At 45.5% G+C, this 22,185-nt stretch overlaps 3 protein-coding genes and 1 long non-coding RNA gene across 4 annotated transcripts; 2 read left to right on the top strand and 2 right to left on the bottom strand.

Moving 5' to 3' along the window:
* Positions 1–729: 729 nt before the first annotated feature.
* Positions 730–3,309, top strand: LOC120667829 (B3 domain-containing protein Os06g0112300-like). The gene is made up of 4 exons (XM_039947824.1): positions 730–822; positions 2,468–2,692; positions 2,907–2,996; positions 3,061–3,309. Exons 1-4 carry the CDS (start codon positions 730–732, stop codon positions 3,307–3,309), a joined length of 657 nt encoding a protein of 218 aa, XP_039803758.1.
* A 956-nt stretch (positions 3,310–4,265) lies between these two features.
* LOC120667828 lies at positions 4,266–5,964 on the bottom strand. The gene is made up of 4 exons (XM_039947823.1): positions 5,335–5,964; positions 5,166–5,250; positions 4,818–5,071; positions 4,266–4,656 (listed from the first exon to the last, which is right to left on the bottom strand). The coding sequence occupies exons 1-4, from the start codon at positions 5,892–5,894 to the stop codon at positions 4,650–4,652; spliced, it is 906 nt and encodes a 301-aa protein (XP_039803757.1). The 5' UTR covers positions 5,895–5,964; the 3' UTR covers positions 4,266–4,649.
* Positions 5,965–11,501: 5,537 nt separating this feature from the next.
* Positions 11,502–14,542, top strand: LOC120666009. Its single transcript, XR_005671506.1, has 2 exons — positions 11,502–14,134; positions 14,218–14,542. It is a non-coding gene; the product is annotated as an uncharacterized LOC120666009 (long non-coding RNA).
* A 1,859-nt stretch (positions 14,543–16,401) lies between these two features.
* On the bottom strand, positions 16,402–21,397 carry LOC120667827 (probable glutathione S-transferase DHAR1, cytosolic). The gene is made up of 6 exons (XM_039947822.1): positions 21,292–21,397; positions 21,164–21,176; positions 19,080–19,137; positions 18,717–18,764; positions 16,683–16,823; positions 16,402–16,590 (listed from the first exon to the last, which is right to left on the bottom strand). The coding sequence occupies exons 1-6, from the start codon at positions 21,395–21,397 to the stop codon at positions 16,402–16,404; spliced, it is 555 nt and encodes a 184-aa protein (XP_039803756.1).
* Positions 21,398–22,185: the final 788 nt, after the last annotated feature.

The following is a 22,185-nucleotide window of genomic DNA, read 5'->3' as shown; positions in this document are numbered from 1 at the left end:
TTAATTCAAATTGAAATGCTTCAGAGAAGTCGTAAATAAATATTTATGTAAAACAGCAATATGAATCTAATTGAAATTAGCCATGTGTAAACCTTCTGAACATGCTGTGCCTAAAGTTTTGTTCACAAATTTCTGTGCAGATTCCCCACAAATTCAAAATACACATATGCAAAAGACGAAACTAGCCATGAACTAGTTTATACTAGGAAATAGGAACAACCAAATTAGCATACGAAACTGCACGAACTGAACATGGGCTCAGATTAACAAGTATCAGTAAAGCAAACCCTACAATAATCAAGAACATATTCATCTAATCTTTTTGTACTAGCACGAACACATGCATCTGATTGAGAAAATACCGTAAGGCAAGAACATATGCAACTAATCTTTTTGTACTGCACGAACTGAATAATCAAACCCTAGAATAATCAAGACCACAAGGCACGAACTGAATAAGGCAAGAAAATATGCATCTAATTCTTCACAAATTTCTGTGCAGATTAACAAGTATAAGTAAAGCAAACCCTAGAATAATCAAGACCATAAGGCAAGAACATGGGCCTATTTTGTTTACCTCTCAGAGATTGCTGCGTCTGCTAGCACTTGAAGCCGTTGAAGCCTAGCAGTCAAGGACGACGGCGTAGTGGCGGAGAAGCCCTTGAAGCGGTGGTGACGAGGAGGCACACGTACACGGCTGCAGCTCCCTGGACGACCTCCCTCCACGAGATGCACCCCTCGGCCGCGTCTCCCTCCGCGAGCACGGCGCCGCCGGGGTTCGCCCTCGGCCGCGTCTCCCTCCGCGAGCACGGCGCCGCCGAGGTTCGCCCTCGCCGTGTCTCCCTCCGCGAACACGGCGCCGCCGGGGTTCGCCCTCGGCCGCGTCTCCCTCCGCGAGCACGGCGCCGCCGGGGTTCGCCCTCGGCCGCGTCTCCCTCCGCATCTTGGAATCTATATATAGTGGGGGTACTGCGGTTGAGAAATTACCAGTTTGCCCACCCCCCATGGTATTCTAAACTTGGTGACCACATGGGTATTACAGTAATTGTGCTGTCGGAGGTTTTTTGGCCTGGCGGGCTTTTTCCCGCGCGGGCCGCCCGTTCGTGGTCTGTTGTTTTTTTGCAATTGTCCATGAATCATGGCACAAATTTTGTTTAAAAAATTCATGGTCTGTTTTTTTGCAACTTTGGTGACTAAGTTTGCACAATTTTTTTTGTTAGTAAAAGTCAAACGAATTATATCATGTTTGCACAAATTTAGAATGGAGGGAGTGTATAAATGGTACTTTTAATGTACTAACAATAAGATTTGTTATTGCGACATGAATCATTGGGGTACATATCTAAGAGTCAAAGAATTGCGTTTATTTTGGGATGGAGGGAGTATTTGATAGTTGATATCTTGAGTTCATATATCTTGTCAGAGCTAAGATTCGTTCGTGAATAGTAGCCCAAAGCATTCGGGTCGGGAATTCGGATAGTGCAAAATTCGGCTATCTATGCTATCTATGTTATCGATTCAATGATCCTCTTAGGGCGCGGCTAGCGAGACTAATTTGTTGGGGACGGACAGCAACTTCGGCATTACTTCAAGATTTGAAACAAGAATTAGCCCTTTAGGAACTTGGTGCGTTGCGGGTTTTCCCAAAATACCCGATCAACTGCCAAATAATTATCTCTCCCATTAGGCAATAAGTAAAAAAGGGATCAAATAAGCAAATAAATTAATTTCTTATTGGGTTCTTGGGTTCAAGTATGAGTAGATACAACAGATGGATTTAATTTAAGCCTACTTGATTTGTGTGGGATGGTATAATGTGCAAATGAGATAAAAGAGTCAAATATACAAAAGGAAGGATACATATATATTTGAATGTGGATATCTTGAGTTTGTATATTTAAGGCAAATAAATATAGAAAAGTAAAATGGAACTAGAATTCGTTCAATTTGAACAAATGGAAGAATTTATTCATTAAGCCAAATAAATGTACAAAAGTAATTATATGTATTTGAATGTGGGAGAGACGTAATGTCCAAAAACAAAAAAAAAATGTGCAAGGGAAAGAATCGAACCGGCACCAACTGCCCTCGACCTTAAGAAGCTAAACCACTGGGCTACACAAGACATTTTGTAAGCTAGGCATCTGTAATTGTACTTCACCTAAAGCACCCAAATCCTTTCTCAGCCACTGAAAATAAGACGCAGGCGGACACGAATCCTTTCTCACCCATATCCTTTCGCGCAGCCTCATCTTCTCCGCCAGTAGCCGCCTTATCCTCTCTCTCTGCGCCCCCCTCGTCGGCCCTCTCCGCTGCCGATCGATGGAGCACCACTCGATTCGGCAGCTCCGCGACAAGTTTGGTCGGTTCTGCACAGGCCCGGTTCTCCTCGCCGAAGGCGGAGACGACCCCCTCGCCGCAGCTGGAGAACCCATCGCCGTAGGCGGAGAAGACCCCCTGGCCGCAGGCGGAGACCCCCTCGCCGCAGGAGGAGATCCCCTCGCCGCAGGAGATGATCCCCTCGCCGCAGGAGGAGATGATCCCCTCGCCGCAGGAGGAGCCCCCCTCGCCGCAGGAGGAGACGATCCCATCGCCGCAGGAGGAGATGATCCCCTCGCCGCAGGAGGAGCCCCCCTCGCCGCAGGAGGAGACGATCCCATCGCCGCAGGAGGAGACGACCCCTTGGCCGCAGGCGGAGATCCCCTGCGGCCGCAGCAGGCGGAGATGACCTGGAAGTTAGGTCCTCTTCTGCTATATCACTCAATTATGTCCCTGAAATCTTGTGCCAATTTACGATGGGTACTTGCTGCAGGCCATTTGCATCTAGTGATGGGTACTTGTGTATTGTTTTCTCAATTATATCACTCAATTATGTCACTGAATCTGTTGCATGTCATGTGATGCAGATCGTCCCGCTCTCAGGCGACAAGGCCTTCTTCACCATTGTCTTGTCTAAGGGCCATGTAGAGAAGCCTGCCCAGCTGGTTTGTATAGAGGTAATTTTATTGTTCATTCATGCAGTTCACTCAACTGAATGCTGTTGCTTATTCTTGTGCTCAGGAGATCCCGAGTCGTCTCCACTCCCACCTGCCGGGCTCGCGCGTCCCAGCAGTGCTCCTGTTCGGCAACCAGTCATGGGCAGTGACCTACTGTGGTGAACTCAAGTGCAAGAAGCTCGGTCCGGGGTGGAGGGACTTTGTCGTCGCCAACCGTCTGCGCATCGGGGACGCCTGCGTCTTCGAGCTCATCACGCTAGTTGCTGGAGGAACTGGGAGTGAGGGTGATGGGAAGGTGGTGTTCCGGGTGTAGGTGTTGCGCGGGGACTTGCCGGAGGAGATCACCTCCAGGGGCGCCACCTCTCAGGATCCCATTGTCATCGTGGACAACTAAGAACCGCACTCTGTTTAGCAGTAGCTAGTATCTAGTAGGAGATGACAAATGGCTGCAAGCTAGTAGCTAGTAGGAGATGAAAAATGGCTGCATGTTTGTTGTTTCAGACTCTGTGACTGGAAGGTTAATTTCATGAAATATATATTTGTGTATTATGCTGTCTGTCTATCAAATTGTTCAAGCAGCAGAGATGCTGCCAAAAATTTGAGCAAACCAGCAATGCTGCTCAAATGGTATATGTTCTGAAATCTGATGAGATTAGACTGAAATCTGAAATACTGAAATTTGAAATATGTTCATTGAACTGAGCTGAAAAGGTTCATTGCCTCACTTGTGAATCTAGAGCTGAGCTGAAAAGGTTCATTGAACTGATACATGATGCACATTTTTCTCCAAAGAGTTTTTTGAGATCTTCTTGTATATTAGACTTGAAAAGAAGAGTAAAGCCATTTCTCATTTGCCACCATTTAGCAGAACATCAAGATGGTACTGCCATTCTTGTGCATACAGAGAACATGATCACACTGAACTTGTCACTGTAACATTCAGCAGAACAGAAATAACATCTCTGCATTAATTTATCAAGTACATATATATTGTTCAGAGAACTGTTACAGAGCATTCAAATTAAGCCTGTGATATTTCAGAGAACTGGTACATGATCTCCAGATGCTGAAACATGATCCGAAAAAAAAACTGGGAAAATCTGCAAGCTCAACGTGATGGAGTTTCAAATAAAAAAAGGTGTCACTAGGCAGCAATTTCAAAATGGGACCATTTCACCATCTCAAAACAGAACAAGCTGGTCAAATTAATTAAAATAATCTTGTGCATACACAGAACATGATCTCAAATAGTCTTGTGCATAGAAATTGTTCATACACTAGATAATTGCAAACTGAACAAGTAGCTATTCATCATCACTGTCAACCTCCAGTGCAGCACCTCCTTCATCATCGCTGCAGTACTCCAACAATGTGTCATCGTCTTCGTCTTCGCCATCTATCTCATGCACTTCTCGGTTTCTTTCCATCACCAACCTAGAAATTTCAGCAGCTTCAAACCTAGCGCCTTGTTCATCATCTCTATTTAGAGGTGTATCACAAGTTTTGTCTGAAATTGGGTGTTGTGTACCATCCTCTTCAAAGCACTCATTCTCTTGATATGCAGGAGAACTAAAGCTGCCGCCCTCAGTTTCTTTTACATTATAAAGATGCCTATGGTCAAATGTCTGGACAACGTGCCAATTCGCCCCCTCCTTAGTATCTGGCAAATAGAAAACCTTTTTAGCCTGAGTTGCCAAGATTAAAGAATCATCCTTGTACCATAGGTTTCCAATATTGATGCTTTTAAAAAAGCGATCATATTTAAGCTCAGTCCTCTTTCCATCCAATTTAAACCAGTCACATTTAAACAGAACTACTGACCTCTCATCGCCAATATAGAGTAACTGAATTATCTCTTTCAAGATTCCAAAGAAATCAATGACCTGACCATTATGTTCACCTTGTACCATAACTCCACTGTTCTGTGTTTTCTTGTTCTTGTCACGATCAACAGTGTTAAACCGCACACCATTCACAACGCATGAAGAGTATTTCTTGACTATAAAATCAGGACCACAAGCCAAGGAAAAGAGATCTTCATCTATCTCTTGATCAGTATTCCGCAACCTAAAGATCTGTCAAATGCATGAAACAAACATAGATCAAAATGTATACTACAAATTTGGCATTGAAATAAACATAAACAATTTGAATGTAAATCAAACTAACATGGTTCCTGAACCAATTCTGAAATCCTTGTCCAATAATTCTTTCAATGTTAGGCACTCCTCTATTTAGTTCATCTCTGAACATTCTGAAAAAATATAGAGTATGTTAAATATACATGAGTGTCAAACAAAAGTATATAGAATACAACAGTTAGAAGTTTAGAACTTACTCCACATATTGCTCAACTTGACTACAGTTGTGAAGCACATACCACACCATTCGATCAAAGCCATTCTCATCGTATACAAGTTCAGGTGCAGAAGTAAAATGAACTCCATGGCCAAAAACATCCACACCATAGTTCTCCTCATTACAAAAACCTATATTTCTTGGTTCCCGATTAAATCTTGTTTCAACACCTTCCATGTATTTAGAGCAAAATGTCAGGCATTCATCAGCAATATATGCCTCGGCAATTGAACCTTTTGGTCGTGCCCTATTCCTCACATAGCGCTTCAAAGTATACAACCGTCTCTCAATTGGGTACATCCACCCATATTGCACAGGACCTCGGAGCAATGCCTCATCAGGTAAATGAACAGCTAGGTGCATCATCACATCAAAGAAAGCCGGGGGGAAAATTTTCTCAAGCTTCACCCAAATCATTGGGATCTCTTCCTTCATTTTAGCCAACACATCCTTGTTCAGGGTTTTGCTGCACAACTCTCTGAAAAACTTCCCTAACTCTGCTATTGCTTCATAGATATCATTGTCCAAAAACCCTCTCATGGCAGCTGGTAAGATTCTTTGCAACAGAATGTGACAGTCATGTGTTTTTAACCCTTGAACCTTGGTCCCATCAGCATTAACACATCTTGAAATGTTGGAAGTGAAACCATCTGGAAACTTTACCTCCCTTAAAAAATCACAAAATGCCTTCTTTTTTTCTTTGGACAAGGTATATCGAGCATTAGGCATCTCACATGAATCTCCATCCTCTGTTAATTGCAGCTCCTCTTTTATTCCCAAATCTTTTAGATCGAGCCTAGCTTTAACAGTGTCCTTTGTCTTCCCTATTATGTTCAGAATTGTCCCAATCAAATTCTCACATATGTTTTTCTCAATATGCATGACATCAAGATTATGTCTCAGCTTCAATTTTTTCCAATATGGTAACTTCCATAAACTAACCATCCGCTGCCAAATGTTTGGCCCACGTACCCTGTCCAAGCCTGAACGCTTCCTTTTCCCACATTCCTGTTGCTGCCCAGGCCTAATATCTTTAACTTTCTCCAATTCAGCAAGCAACTCATCTATAGAGAATTTACCTGGTGCCTCACTGCTTTCATGAAGTCCAGCATACTCATTGTTTCTCCGCAAACGATGTCCCTTTGGAAGAAAACGAAAATGCCCAACATACCCAATTTTGCTCCTAAGGCCATATGACAGAGGGTGCTTGTCACAATGAATACATGCAAAATATCCTTTTGTGGTACGGCCAGAAAGAGTGCTCAAAGCTGGATAATCATGGATGCACCACAAAACTACAGCACAAAGTTTAAATATTTTCCGAGTAATAGCATCATATGTACGGACCCCATTCCAAAGCTCAAGTAAATCATCTATAAGAGGCTCAAGAAATAAATCAAAATCCTTCCCGGGGCATGTAGGACCTAGAATAAGCAGAGCCATCATGAAATTTGACTCCTGCATGCATGCCCAAGGAGGAAGGTTATATGGCACAACAAATACAGGCCACATGCTGTATTTTGTGTTCTTCTCTGAAAAGGGATTGAAACCATCAGTAGCAAGGCCAAGTCTAAGATTTCTTGCATCATCTGCAAAATCTGGATATTCTCGGTCAAAATTCTGCCATGCCTCACCATAAGCTGGGTGGCTCATTTCCTTCTCACTGGGTTGCCGCTTCAACTTGTGCCATTGAGCTTGTTCTGATGCTTCTTTGGTTGCAAACATCCTTTTCAGCCTCGGTACCAATGGAAAATGACGCAACACTTTCACTGGAATCTTCTTCCTTTCTGGGTCTTTCCACCTAGAGAGACTACAAACGGGGCAATTGTCAAACTTGGCAAATTCCTTCCTAAACAACACACAATTGTTCTGGCACACATGTATGGATTCATACCCAAGACCTAATTCCTTTAAAATGCTCTTTGCTTCATTATATGATTTTGGAAGGGTATTGTATTCTGGGAATGCTTCAGCCAATAGCTTCAATATTGCAGTAAAAGCAGAATTGCTTATCCTGTATAGTGACTTCATATGAAGCAGCTTTACCACAAACGAGAACCTCGAAAATTTGGTACAACCGGGATAGAGCATACACTTTGCCTCTTTCATGGCAATTCTAAAAAATGTGCCTTGCTCACAAGATTCTGTATCACCATCCTCATTTTCTCCAACCTCTCAATCTTCCTGTGCTGCAGCAGTATGTAGGTCTCCTAAAAATGCTTCCAAAGGATCAATATCATTGCTGTCCTCCTCTGTCACACCTATTCCATCTGTGGACCAATTATGACTACAATGCACAATACCAGCAGGAACATGCTCAATAACTTCCACATTTAAATCCTCTCCGTGATGAATCCATCGAGTATAGCTATTGTCCATGCCATTCATTAGTATGTGTTTCTTCACAAGAGCCTGAGCTAGGTACTTCTGATTAAGACATCTACTGCAGGGGCATAGAATTTCAACATTGTCACTGAATTTCCCTTTAACAAAGTTCATAAATTGTTTGACACCATCCATGTATTCTGGAGAAAATAATTTACCACGCACCCAACTTCGATCCATCTAGACAAGCATTGCATAAAAAACCCCCAATTAACAAATCTGCATGAATCCATAAGCTACTATCAACACAGCCAAGAAAAAAATTGATATACCTTTGGATGCCGGCCGGTGCTCACGCGAGGAAGGGGAAAGACGAGACGGGTGCCCACCAATCGATGATTCCAGCGTGTCCAAGCTATTGAAGGCCGCCGTGCCGGAGGGGACGAGCCGTGGCGGCGAGCCGTGCCGGAGGGGACGAGCCGTGGCGGCGAGCCGCGCCGAAGGGGAGGAGCCGCGGAGGGGAGGGCGCGCCGGAGGGGAAGAGCCGCGGAGAGGAGGCCGCGCCGGAGGGGAGGAGCCTCGGCGGCGGCGCCGGTCTCACGCAGTATGCAGCGGCGGCGCAGGTGCCGCGGGATGCAGCGGCCGGACTCGCGGGATGACTCACGGGATGTCACTTTTTCATTTGCCTGTTATGCAACAAAACTACAAATAAAATATTGTTCTAAAAACAACCACATGCAATCAAGTGGCGTGGTGGTAAGCATCTTCCCTGCTCTGGCCGCAAATCGACTCCCAGGCCTTGCGCGCAAGGCAAATTTTTTTATTATTTTACTAGCTTGTGCCGCTGCTGACTTGGCTCGCAAGTGGGCCCCACGAAGCAGACCACGTGTGCGCTGACTAGGCTGCCACGTAAGCATCAAATAAGAGAAGAAAAAACTTGAATTAAAAATGAAAATGTCAAAACATATAGTTAAAATAGCTATGATGATTTTTATGACATTAATGTTAAAACGTCATGTTTTGTGGGCTAAATTATGACGAATTCAAAAAAACGTCATATTTTGTGGGCTCAATTATGACAAATTCAATAAAACGTCATAAATTTCTGGGCCTAGGGTCCATACCTTAAAATTCGTCATAGATTGTGTGCAATTGTGACGCTCCATTAAAATGTCATAAAATTTTCGTCATAGATCACCACATTTCTTGTAGTGGAAGCAAATCATCGGCGGACCGCGCCAGTGAACTCCGGCCATGTAGGTACGCCGATGGTCCTCTCGATCTCGTCGAACCACCGTAGTGCTGGGCCTGTCATCTTGAAAGAAATAGTCCGTACCTTCAGGAACTCCGGTGTCTCCCAGGCGTCCAAGCACTGGTTGCAGCGGTGCAACCAGAGCAGTGGATCAGCACTGCCATCGAAGGTCGGAATGCGGATCTTGGGGGCTGCGGTGTTTGCTTCCATGGCTTGTCGATGAGTAGATGCAATCTGAGGAGGGGGCGTACAGATGCAATTTGGGTGGGATTGGGTGGGAATTTTGGCGGCAGCGGCGGAAGCAAATGTCGCAGGATCAAAAGCTCTAAATACCAAGTTGATGTGGACTGATTATCGAATACTAGAACAAGAACAGCAGGATAGATCGGCTATTCGCCCTCCGCAGGAGGCTCTGAGATGCACTCTTGATCTATTTTCTGCTTGCCTAACCCTAGGACTCCTAGCAGCCTTTTATAGACAAGGCGCCTAACAAACTTGACCCTTAAATAATCTAATCTTTATCCTGAACCCTAATATGGTGGCGCTACAGTACCGCGGTACTGTTCACGCGCAGTACTTGTGGCCTAGGCCTGTGGCCGGCCCACTTGCCATAACAGGCTGCGTGCGAGCCGCGGGCCCCACCTCCCCAGTGCGCGATCTGCGGAGCCTCTCCAACCGCAGTGGCGTCCTCCACCCCGTCCGTCGGATCTGCCGTCGATGCCATACTATCGCCCCACCGAGGAGGCTGGAGCGCCGAGCAGGTTTGAATACCCTGAATATCTTCTCTTTCCACTGTAATATCATGAAAATTGTGAATTGCGTCTAGAGTCTTAGATCAGTGTTTTGTGTTTTTCTCCTTTTTCATGCCACTATATACTATATCAACTATATTGCAGTTTAATTTAGGTGGAAGCATGTGCTGTCTCATCTTAACACACTTTTTTCCCGTATGAACATAAATTGTGAATCGTGTGTGAGCATCCCGTATTCATATTGCCGTGGTCCAGGGTAGGCATAGTCGCATAGACCCTTGTGTGCGTTATGCTGTGTTCATATTTCTTACCTGGACCAGTGATTTAAAACCCTGGAAATTCCTTGTTCGTTGTATATGTGTGTTTAGCTCTTTTGTTTCTGAAAATACGTGTCTAGCAGAATTATCCATGCACTTGTCCTTATTTCAATTGCAATTGGCTAGAGCCTAGATGAGTATAGGGACTGTAGTACCATAATATGTAGCTAATTGGCTCATCATCCCTATTCAATGCAGAATGAATGTTTATGAAAGGCTGAGTGTATGGAGGCTTATCACCTCGTTGTTTGCTTTCTCGTCGACCCCTGAGCTGATATTTGGAGCCGCGCTGCTGTACTACTTCAGGGTGTTCGAAAAAGGCAAATAGGTTCCAACAAGTATGCTGTAAGTAATTTTGTGCTCAAGGCATTTGACATGCAGTTTATCGATCATCATTTACTTATGCTGATGTAGTGAACATATAGATCTTCATCGTATTGTTAACTATGGTGTCTGTCCTACTTCAAATCCTTGTTTTAGGATACATGAACGGTATGCCTTTCGTTAGTGCTTTGTAATACATACCTCTGTTAAATCCTGCTTGAACGATTGTCACATTTCACCTACTTTATTTCAGCTTACCATAGTCATCAAACTAGAAATCCATATCATTTAATTGTCAAGACTTGTCTAGGAGCAAAATGGAAGGGACATTTGTAGTAGAGTTTTTAGTCCCACACCATGTAAATTGCTTTTGTATATTCTAACTTGGGAAACTAAACTGTCCATTAAAAAAAGAAAATAATTATGCATATTATATTGTAAATTTAGAGAACAAGGTAGCTAAGCAAATGAACATTACTAACTATCATTGTTATTTTTTAATTGTGCTTGTCATCATTCATTTTTCTTGTTTTAAATATAAACTTCACCTTTTTGCATATTCTATATAGTAGACACTTTCATCGGGTGGAGCTTAAGAACTCACCAGGGAGGGCAATCACCAGGATCCATGGCGACCTATTACATCACACGCCTGAACCGAGAAACAAGAAATCAAAAAGCAGCAAAACCTGAGATCTCGCAAAACCTAACCCTAATCGCTGCGGGTGGCCATGAGGAAACAAGCCCACGTACCTTTCCCTTAGTCGCAGCGGAATTGAATTGCGGTCACCATGGCAAGAGCCAAAGGCCGCCGTTGCGCTGGGGGAGGCGGGACGGGAGAGGAGGCGGAGGCGGCGGCGCAGTGGGGAAAAAAGGCGTCGGCGGAGGCGGGATAGCGAGAGGGGGTTGAGGAGCGTGGGAGCGGTCAACGGGCTAGACCGGGGGTCACGGGCACATGAACAAAGGGGCGGGGGCACAAAGGACATTTCGCCTCGCCTTGCTGACCGGGCGTCAACTTGGCCTGCCGCCGTGTTTTACCACGTAGGCAAAAGTGATAAAAACGTAAGATTTCCAACTACAGTAGTGCTAAATATATAGGAGCTCGTTTAAGAGTGCTAAACCAGCTAGTGATCTTCCTTATAATTATAATTCCTTATAATTATAATGTAAAAATGTAAAAAACCCCGCTTGGCCGTATCCCTCCCTTTCCTGTCTCCTCCCCCACAGCTCCTTCCACACCACCGCCGGCGCCCTCTCCCACGCTGCTCCTCTCCTCCCCCGCCTCCCTCCCTTCCTTTCCCTTCCCCTCTACTTCCCCACCTTCCTCACCTCCCTTCCCCTCTCCTCCCCTACCTCCCTCCCCTCCTGCTAGGCCTCCCCGCCGAGCGGCGCGGGGCACGCAGCGGCCGAGCGGTCAAGCCGCGGTGTCGGGGAGTGCGGATCTACGGCGGGGTGGGCGGATCTGCGGTGCGGTGGCGGGGCGTACGGATCTGCGTCGCGGCAGCGGTGCCGGGCCTCACCTCTTCCACGCGAGCGGGGATGCGCGGTGACCGGCGCGGCGGTGCGGAAGCGCAACGAGTGGGGCGAAGGCGTGGACGTGCTGCTTGGACTGGGCGTCTTCACTACCCTGCATCGTGGTGTTAAGGTAATTTCTATATTTGCAATTCATTCTGATACGAGGAGCCAATACAAAGACGCCTCCCTCTCCTTGTTTTTCCCACACCCTCGGCGCAATCATCTGAATGGCATTCCTGTTCGAGGGGCAAGTGTTGCATTGTTGATATATGCCAGATCCTAAAGAGAGGGGGATAACTAGCTTTAGCTTGAAGTTAGTGCTGGTTAGTTGCCTAAATAGGAGTACCGATTGATATTCAATTGTGGATTTGACATGAAATTGTCTGCTACAATGAGCACATTAGGAGGTGAATTTGTGGCTTCAGCGAACACGATCTAGAAATTGTTCAATGACTAATTACATGGTGCAGTGCCTGCCGCTCGTAACATGCTATAAAATTATTTTCATTATTGCAGTGTTCTGGTAGGCATATGTCAACTTCTATTAGGTCAATTCTTGCGTAGCCACCTTGCATCGATATTTAATGGGGACCTCCAAAATTGTTCTTGGACATTGCTTTAATTCTCCTGTTGTTTGCAGTTCCGGTGGACATGCTAGAAGCACATAGTGGATCTTTTGCCATGGCTGCAAAGTGAATATGGATGATCTCGTAGTAAAAAATAAGCTTGATGGAGCTTTTGCATCTAACAGTGTGTTTGCCTTCATTCCTTGTTGTTCGATGTTTATTTAAACCATACCTCTACTGCTTGAGTCCCTATATTTTCTCATGTTCATGGCATTAAGTGAATAGAAAAAAACTTGAGGTTAGTAAATGGAAAAAGATCCATTAGAGCCTTAAATTATGATCTTATCACTTATATAATCAGCAGTGTTATTTGCTCATTTTTTCTATTTATATTAGTAAATGTCTATTCTACTGCTAACGAGGAGGCTGCAGCTGGTAGCATGCTAACCTGGAGCAGCGGTGAGACCAGGTGAGACCGTACCTCATGATATTGATTGCCATGTTGTGATAGAATCAAAGCTTTTCTTCCCTAATTAAGTTTAGAAGGCCATGCAAATAAATTTGACGTATTATTTCTGATGACAGAATTAATCTCACTTATAAATAACTAAATCAGTGCAAATATCTTAGATGATGAGCTCTTAGTTAATAATAGCTAAGGAAAGCAAAATAACTGATTCAGAGTTAAGAGTAGTACTGAGCTTCAGTCTGTCATGCAAATAAATTTGACGTATTCTTTCTGATTACAGAATCAATCTCAAATATAAATAACCAAGTCAGTGCAAATAGCTTAAGTGATGACCTCTTAGTTAATAATAGCTAAAGAAAGAAAAATAGCGGATTCAGAATTAAGAGTAGTACTGAGCTTCAGTCTGTTAGTAAAGCAAGACCGATTGCATTAGCTCAGTACAAAATAGAAGTATGATGGCAATAAATTGTCATTCAGTGAATTCTGAAGATGAAGTAGACATGGATCTAACTAGAAGAATATATATGAAGGATCCTGCAACAATCTATTTAAATTTTTTCCTGGCGATTTCCTATTGTTAGAGAGGGAGGGTTGAACAAGTGTTACTCTTCCACTAGGATAAATAAACTGATGTGTCTACTCAATGTGATATGATCTTTAACAGTTTTGCAGTACATTTGAGAAAACAACACTAGACTAATATCAAAGTTAGTTTCCAATTCCTAATTCTGACAATTTGGTGACCTGTGGTTCATGTCGCGACTAGCTTAAATTAATCACATAATCACTTTCTAGGTCAACTTTCATGATATTTCTGTTGAACATATCCTTTTAAACCAATCAAGACCATGATCTTTTGTATGAAGTCCTCTCCTTGATGTAAATTGCAAAACCATAATATTTTTAGTTTGTTCAGTTTCTTTTCCTCCATTCAAGGCTGCTGTCTCTCCTGTCTCCTTTGAGGACACTAAACCTGCAAGTAAGACTTTACAATTTTTCACATTAACTATGATTGGTTGCTAATAACCTTCTTTCTCTACAGTGCTCAAAACTATTCTATCTTGCTAGGTATGATGCAAGTAATTCGTTAAAATTCTTATTCTTATCGATGCATAATTTGGACCCGCGAACTGATGGTAGTTGTTTATAGTTCAGTTTGTATTACTCACATTATTTGGTGGTCCTTAGTTAATGAACAATCCTCTTGCCATTGCCTTGTAAATTTCCCTTCCTTTCCTGCATCTGCACATAGTTTTCAAGGTAACATTCTTGATATAATATGATTGCATCTTTTGTTCTCCTAAATAGACCCCTTTCTTATATAATGCAGTTGGTTCTTGTAGATTCACGCCAAGTTTCAAGCTTTCATTTGTTGTCAAGTAAGGGTCGAATTTCTTACACTTATAAGGCATACCTAAATGGCTTGGTTCAATATGTTGGTTTCATAAGTTGTGAGTTGGGACAACTATGGCGTGGCAATGTTGGTGTTCCTAAATATTATGTGTGATATCTATATTTTTCTATATTTGGTCATCAGTTCTAAAAGACTATTGTTTAAGGAGTGCATTGCTAATTGTGTCGGCCTTTTTATTGATACTCAGTCTAGAATCATGATAAGTGTATTTGACATTACATTATAAATCAGCTGTTTGAATGATCTCCCACAAAGTACAAAGCATATTCTGTGAAATATATTTATTTTCCTTATATGTTGTGTTATTTAGGTCCTTTTCATGACATCATGAGATTCAATATTTGTTTTGCCCGTAGCAACGCACGGGCACGAACCTAGTCTCCAGTAAATAGACAAGAGCGGAGTTATCGTCTTATCGCCCGGCTAATCACAAGTATCAATATCTTTTCCCTTCCCTTGCGGCGATGGCAGGAGGCAGCGCGAGGCGCGTGCGGCTCACTGACCTGGACGGCCCACCGTGGCGGTGCGTGGGGTTGTTGGGCTCCTTCGGCAGTGAGCTGGCGCGGGGCCCAACTGCCATTGGGCAAGGGAGTTGTTCAAACATCCCGTGAGTCTCTCTTTCTTGCGAGATGGGGAGATAATGAACTGTGTTCTCTGTCTAGCTGAATTTGGTTAGCCGTATATCGATAGTTGGATGCGTTTCACGGGTTTGAATTTGGAAAGTAGGTGGATAAATATTACTAGTATTGGGCTGTTTAAATTTTGGGTCAGATCTTTAATTCTTTTTAGATAAAATTTGAGTTCTGGAATTCAGAAGCCCGAGTACGTATTCGGGTCAGGGTTTAATTATCCGACCGGTAACCGCCGGCCTCCGGTTCCGGTATACCGGTCCGGTTTGGCCGGTTACCGGTCGGAATCGGTCAAATCCAAATTTGAATTCAAACTTCCCAGTTCAACCGGTTCGTACCGGTATACCGGCCGGTTACACCGGTATACCGGCCGGTTTGACTGGTAACCGGTTAAATTCAATTTTTTTTCTTTTTTGTTTAAATTCAAATGCCCGCAAAGTATACTAAATAAATGTTTGTATAACATATTTTAGTCTAAATGAACCCTCCAACCCTCTTTTGTACTATTTTTACATTGTATTTGTATACTTTTGTATACACGTTTTTTTTATTTAACTTCAAATCCCCGCAAACTATACTAAATGAACGATTTTTTGAGAAAATTTGACACCATTAGATTCATCGCACCTTGAAATATTTTTAGGATTTTTTTGGGAATTTTTCATTTTTTTGAATTCAAATTTAATTTTTGAATTTGGACCGGTTTCATACCGGACCAAACCGGAACCGGTCCGGACCGGTTTGACCGGTAACCGGTCAAACCGGACCGGTTACCGACGGTTTGGTTAACCCTGATTCGGGTCAGGTGTTTTGTGCCCGCGGAATCCTGAGATGTGAAGGACAACAGCGGCACACGAACTCGGCGTGCACTGTGCGTGCTGCTGCCTGTCACGTCGACGGGTCACGGCCTTAGGGGGGGGCACACAGGAGGAAGATGATGGATACTGTCTGAGGATCTGATGGGTGGAGAATCGTGGCGCCGGAGATAATCCGCCTTGCGGCACAAGTTTAGAAACTTTTTCTCAGTTCTGATGAGGAATGGTTATAAGAACGGAAATATGTTCTCAAGCTCCACGATAAAGTTTTAAATTTTCATTTTTGAAAAATGGAAATTGAGAGAATTCGTACATTTTTTCGTTAAGCACTGACCGCTTTTTTTTACCCAAACAAACCATGGATCACACGTGTATTCTGATGAGGGCGAGATGATCTGAATGCCTGAATCCTGATAGGATGATAGGAGAGAACTAAGATAACCATGAATGCAAGGTACAACAAGACACGCAGCACGAGCATAGAAGCGGCTCCATTATTTGATACCATGGTTAACATTACAGTATGCACACTCTCATACATAAGACCAAGAGATGCTCATGGTCTCGAACCAAACCGGCAAGGAAGGTCCATATAAAAGGCGCGCACACTTGCAACAACCAGAAGTACTCGGAACATGGTGTTCGCATTATTCCAGTCCAATCATGGGTTCAAACTACAGACGCTACGCCTACCCACACCACTGATAGCGACTGATCAGATAAACGCATGGGGTCCACAAGGTAGCACCAAAGCACAAGGGGGATGGGCGCTTCCGCGTTCACCTTGGGTGCCCATCCCACAATCAGGTGCTCCTTGGCTGGCTTAGTCTTCACAAAAGATTCGCGGCTGAAAAGTGCCTGCACAAAGACAAACGTGATCTTGATTATTTGATTCTGGAAAGAATTATGCAACTGATAGTGAAATTGCGATCAGTTGAGCACTTGTGTACCTTGGTGTATGCATGGATGCTGGTTAGGTTTTCTGGGATCTTCCAGCCCTTGAAATGCTCCAGTGCAACCTGGAGGTGGAAGAGCTTCGGCCCCAGGCTAAGATCTACAGCTGATACATTCTCCGCGTTGATGTAGGGACCCTGCAGCAATCGTGCCCCCCCCCCCACGTCGCTCTCCCAGGCGACTCGGGGGGCGACCCTCGCCGCCGCCCAACCTCTTCCTCCTCGCCGCCTACGGTGGCCGCCGCCGTCGCCGGCGATCGTCCGTGCGGCGGCGGCGGCCCGTGGCTGAGCCGAAGCCGGCTCAGCTCGTCGCCTCCCCCTCCCCCCTCTCTCTCTCCCCCGCCTCCCTCCCCCTGACCTCAAACCTTGCAGTCGCCGCCGGCCCCAAACGCGTCGCCGCCGGCCACCGGGGCCAGATCCGGGCTCTCCCTCACCGGATCTGGGCCCCCAAGGGCCGGATATGGCCGTCCTTGGCCGCCTTCGTCGGTTGTCGCCGAGGGGCGCCGCCGCTTCGGGGCTCCTCCGGGCGCCGCGGCTGCCTTGCCGGGTTGGCGCCTCGCCGCTCCCCCGCTCCTCCTCCGCGGCTTCCTTGCCGTGTCTCAGGTGTGCTGCCGCGCCTCCGAGTCACCGCCGCTCGCTCTGGCCCGCGTGGCCGCGCCGCGGGGATGGGGCGGGGCCGCCGCCGCTCGTCCCGGTCCGCGCGGTCGCGTGGCCTTGCTGCTGGGGCTTGGGCACTGGGGTGGCCGTCCGCTTCAGCCTCGCCGCACCCCTGGCCGGCCCTGCGTCTGCTGCTCGCCCTGCTCCGGTTGCCACTTCCGGGCGTGCGCCCCTCCTCGTGGGGATCGGAGTCTGCGCTCCCTCGTGGGCGCCGGTGGGGGCGTTCTCTACTGCTATTGGGCAGCCAGGGTCCGTCGCCACCTGCTCCCTCCGGCCGGGGGACTAGCCACCCTTTGGTGCTTCGCCTGGGCGTGGAGACGTGTCCTCGCTGCTCTCGATGGCCATGTGGCCGTGGCTGCCGCTCCGCTTTGTGGCCGCGCCGCAATTTGCTCGGTCGGCCGTCGGCTCTGGGTTGGAAAGGGGCGGTGGCGAAAGCCTTGGATCCGCTTGCGGACCGATGACGACGACGCCCTCGGGCGCCGTTTACCTTCTTGAAGGCGTCATCTTTCTGCCCCTTTCCTACCTCTCCAGCGAGCTTTCCGGGTGAACACCTAGATCATGTTGGTCGTTTCCTTCCTGGAGGCGTTCTCTTGGAAGCTTTGTTGGTGGCGGTCCTTTGCTCTCCTTGGAGAGCTTCTGCTCCTGCACCTGCCTTCGCTTCATCTCATATGCATCGTTCGGGTTGTGCTTGGTCGTCGGCTTCTCTTCGCTGGCGGATGCTTTGCCGCCTTTTCGGTCTAGTGGATGCTTTGCCGCTGTCGTCGCGTTGGTTGAAGTTCAGGCGGATGCTTTGCCGTCGTGGTTGGTTGGTTGTTCGGGGGGATGCTTGGCCACCTTTGTTAGGTCGTAGACCTTTGCCCCTGGACGGTGTTTGTTTCTGCTAGCGGGTTCATTTGTAGAGCTGTGGCTTTGGGGTGTGGGTTGTGCCCTTTGTCCTCTCTGTGCTGATTTGCTGCTGTCTGTGTTGTCATTGTGTTTGTGTGTGTGTTTTTTCAGTGTTTCTCTAGTTTTAGTCATTTGTGCTCTTGTGTTGGTCAAGCTCTGTTTGGCCACATCAAGATTGTGTCTGTAACTGCTTTCTTCTTAATGAAAAACGTGCTCAAGTACGGTCGTGAAAAAGATGTAGGGGCTCTGCAAACATGGTAATGTTGATAATGGCGTCATGAAAGGTCTGGTTCAATCAAACAAGATTCAGACCAGGCCAAGCAACAAGGTTCTTAATCAAACCAAAACGATCGTGTTTCGTTGTATAAATGCAGAGAAATGTGGCAAGTGGGTATGACTGAAATGACCGTTGAATCATGTGTTGTCTATTCCCTTGACGAAAAGCAGCAGCCATATCAATCACTTAAAGACCTCATGCCTGCAACTTACATGAGCTTTCAGATGCTCGTCTAGTGCCTGCAATTCATCAAGAAGTGCCTTCTCTTTGCGAACGGCAGTGACGCCGAGCTGGCTAGCAGGGCTCAGTAGCGCCCCCTGCTTGTCGGCGGGAGTTCGATCCCCTTTGGGGATGGATTTTCCGTTTGGTAGTGTAGGGGTAAAAAATCCCCTCGTCTGTCCCCATATCCAAAGTACAGTCTGGGTCCGGCCTAACTCACAAGACGACGGGCCACTGTATGGGTGGGGGCAGCGTTTCGGGGATTTTCTTGACCTGTGTGAGAAGATCTTCTTCTTAATACAATGCCGTGGGGGTGGTCTTTCCCCCCGCAGGTCAAGTTTTTTTTTAAGAAGTGCCTTCTCTGAACCATAACTAGCATCTTTGCTCTTCAGGACTTGACAAAGGATGGGAAATCTTTGATCCCATGTCATCACAACCATACGAGAAAACAGTTAGATAACTGCCAAAGCTCAACTGAAAATGCAGCAACACAAGAAAGCGTGATAATGCTTCAGAATAACTTGGTAAAAGAGATGACAATTCATAAAAGTTGTTATTGTTTCAAAAGCTATCAAATCAGCACATGATAGATCCTACTGCAGGGTGAAGCTACTTCTCATACTGAAGTGCATGAAAGTATTCAGTCGTATTCATATCCTTAACAAATACAATACTTCCTTCTTTAGTAGGATATTAATCACCAATGCCCATGAAAAACAAGTTTCTAATCCAAACGCCGCAAGAATTGTGATGCATCAGGTGCATGGATTGTGAGGCGACACATCTCTGAAACGAATGCAGATTTTACTGATTCTCAACCTTTTAACAAAAAACCTTACAGGACTACGTATCAAGGTTCTAAATAGCCGGTTATAGCCACCGCTATAGCCGGCTATAGCCACCGCTATAGCCTGCTATAGCTTTTGGGAGACGAGAAAGCTATGTCTTCCGTCTCTTAGCTCTAAACGGCTAAGTCCGCTAATAGCGGGCTATATCCCGCTATAGCCGCTAAATTAAGGGTTATTTAGTCAGCTAAATCATATAATTAGTCTTTATTTAGTTTAAGTTTAGTATTGAACTTTGTCATTTACAAAATTTAAAATTTCATCAATGATGTAACGAGGGAATGAAACCCAAGACGTCAGTACATGAAATCTTTTTGATTTCATGTTTATATGCAAAATTACTCAGAGATTTATGCATGATGCTGAGGTAGAAATGCGTAATTGTGAGATGCTCCTAGAAGGTTAGAGAGTATGCATGAATCATGGTCACCATGCTTGGTGAAACATGGAATACTCTAGAAATTAGATGTTTGTATGGTCAGATAAGTATGAAGAAAATTCTAGAGTTAGATAGTTGTAAAGAAGTCTGCAGAAGATGGACACATGGAAAAACAATATGAGTCATGGAGTCCTATAAATAGGGGTATTTCCCTCCCCTCTTGCCATACCATGGCATACGAGGTCTCAAGTAGGAGATGACAAGGTTGCCATGTAGTGTACTAGTATCATGGTAGGGCAGGCACATTTCTACTAAGTTATGGTGAATAAAGATTCGAGTTTCCATATAGAGTTGTGTCTCTTATATTAGTGTTTAGGTGAAGGTCTTTTTGGTGCAGTGTGGGCATAGGGTGCACAAAATAAGTGATATCAAACTAAATACAACTTCTCGGAAGTCGGTGTCAAGGTTAGAGGCGCCGATTTCTCAACACATTGTATTTATAGAACCGCTAAATGGATTAGCTAGGCTATAGCTTGCTATAGCCTTTCTTAGCCTCTACAAACACCAAACGTTAAATGTTGTAGCCCGCTATTTTAAACACTGCTACGTATACAACAATGATCTTCAGAGCAAAGCAATAGTTAAATTTATGCTCCATTTGAAACATGGGAATTTCACATTGAAATGTTTAATTCCTATAAGAATTAAGAAAACCTCCCGTGCTCAAACATGACCCAGCTACTTCGCTAGGAAGATGGAGATGTGAAAAGCTAAATGCAGAATTTTCCTAAAAGACAGGGCATGAGGAAGACAACTTACACTGATGCATATTCTGGAGGGGTGACCAGAAATGGAGTTGGGAACTTCTCCTCAAAAACTTGATTGGATCACATAGCCACCGCCATTCTAAATTCCTCACACATGCAAATCGAATTAGAAGTGTTGAACCTCCAACATCATGCTATGATGCTAACCAAAAGTTTAGTTGACAAAAGAGATGAATACAATTTTTTCAAACTAAAAGAGAGATCGAGATCTGATAGACGAATCTAACTGATAAATTGGTGCTGAAAACCTAGGGGTCGATCTCATCGTATAGTTGCAAAATTTGTAGTAGTAATGCAGCAGTGTTACTTTTCAATCACCAATCCCACACTCCTAATCTGGTAGTGGATGTTTGGCAGCACCGACAACTAATCCTAACACGCCCAATTACCCGAAATTCGAATCTGAATAAGCCAACCACGAACGCACGTCACGTTAGCAACAAGCCATATTCGCTCAGCTCTGCGCTGATCTACGAGACTACGAGCGACCGATCAGAGAAACGGGTGGTGCGCATACCTTGAAGCACGTAGGTGACCATGGCGGAGTCGGAGTAGCTGGGGAGCGAGAGGCCGCCGCCGGCGAGCGAGAGCTTGGCCACGCCAATGGAGGCGACGTCGAGCATGGACAGGTCGGCGGGGCTCCACTCGTACTAGGCGCCGCCCTTGCCGCCGTACGCCTTCTTCGTCTGCCTCGGGGTCAGATCCACCGCCATCGCGCTGAAGGACAAGCGAGCTTCGCTTCAAGAAGGTTCGGGAAAAAAGAGCGATGGATGGAAGAAGAAGTTGTGATCGGGGGTTTTGGTGTGAGGACAGTGACGGGGGCTGGTGGCGGCTATTTAGGCTGTGTTTGGTTGGTGGGATGGGGATAGAGGGAGTCGCTCCATTCCAATAGTGGTCAGGCGCGGCGGAGCAAATAATCGCTATTAACCGGGGTCAATCCTAGATTAATGGGTGGATTAGGATGCGAGTTTATCTCCAGTAAACAGACAGGAGCGGGTTTATCAGTTGGCTAATCAAAAGCATCAACCTCTTTCCCCTTCCCCTACGGCGATGGCATGGGAAGTGCACGACGAGGCGTGCCGTACGGCTCGCTGACCCGGAGGGACCACCCGCGGCGGTGCGTGGGGTTGTTGGGCTCCCTTTCACGGTGACCTGGCACGGGGCCGACCTGCCATTGGGCAAGGTAGCTATTCAAATGATCTCGTGGGTCTGTCTCTTGTGAGACGGGGAGCTATGTCCTCTGTCTAACTGGATTTGGTTAGCCGTATATCGCCGAAAGCTTGTATAGTTGGATGAGTCCCATGAGTTTGAATTTGGAAAGTAGGTGGATAATAATTACTAGTACTGGGCTGTTTAAATTTTCGATGAGATCTTGAATCCTTTTTAGATAAGATTTGTGGGCTGGAATTCG

This window comes from Panicum virgatum, chromosome 3N, assembly GCF_016808335.1.
Source record: "Panicum virgatum strain AP13 chromosome 3N, P.virgatum_v5, whole genome shotgun sequence".
In the NCBI taxonomy this organism is placed as follows: Eukaryota; Viridiplantae; Streptophyta; class Magnoliopsida; order Poales; family Poaceae; genus Panicum; species Panicum virgatum.
Note: the sequence above shows the minus strand (reverse complement) of the source record. Positions and strands in the feature narration are given on the sequence as shown.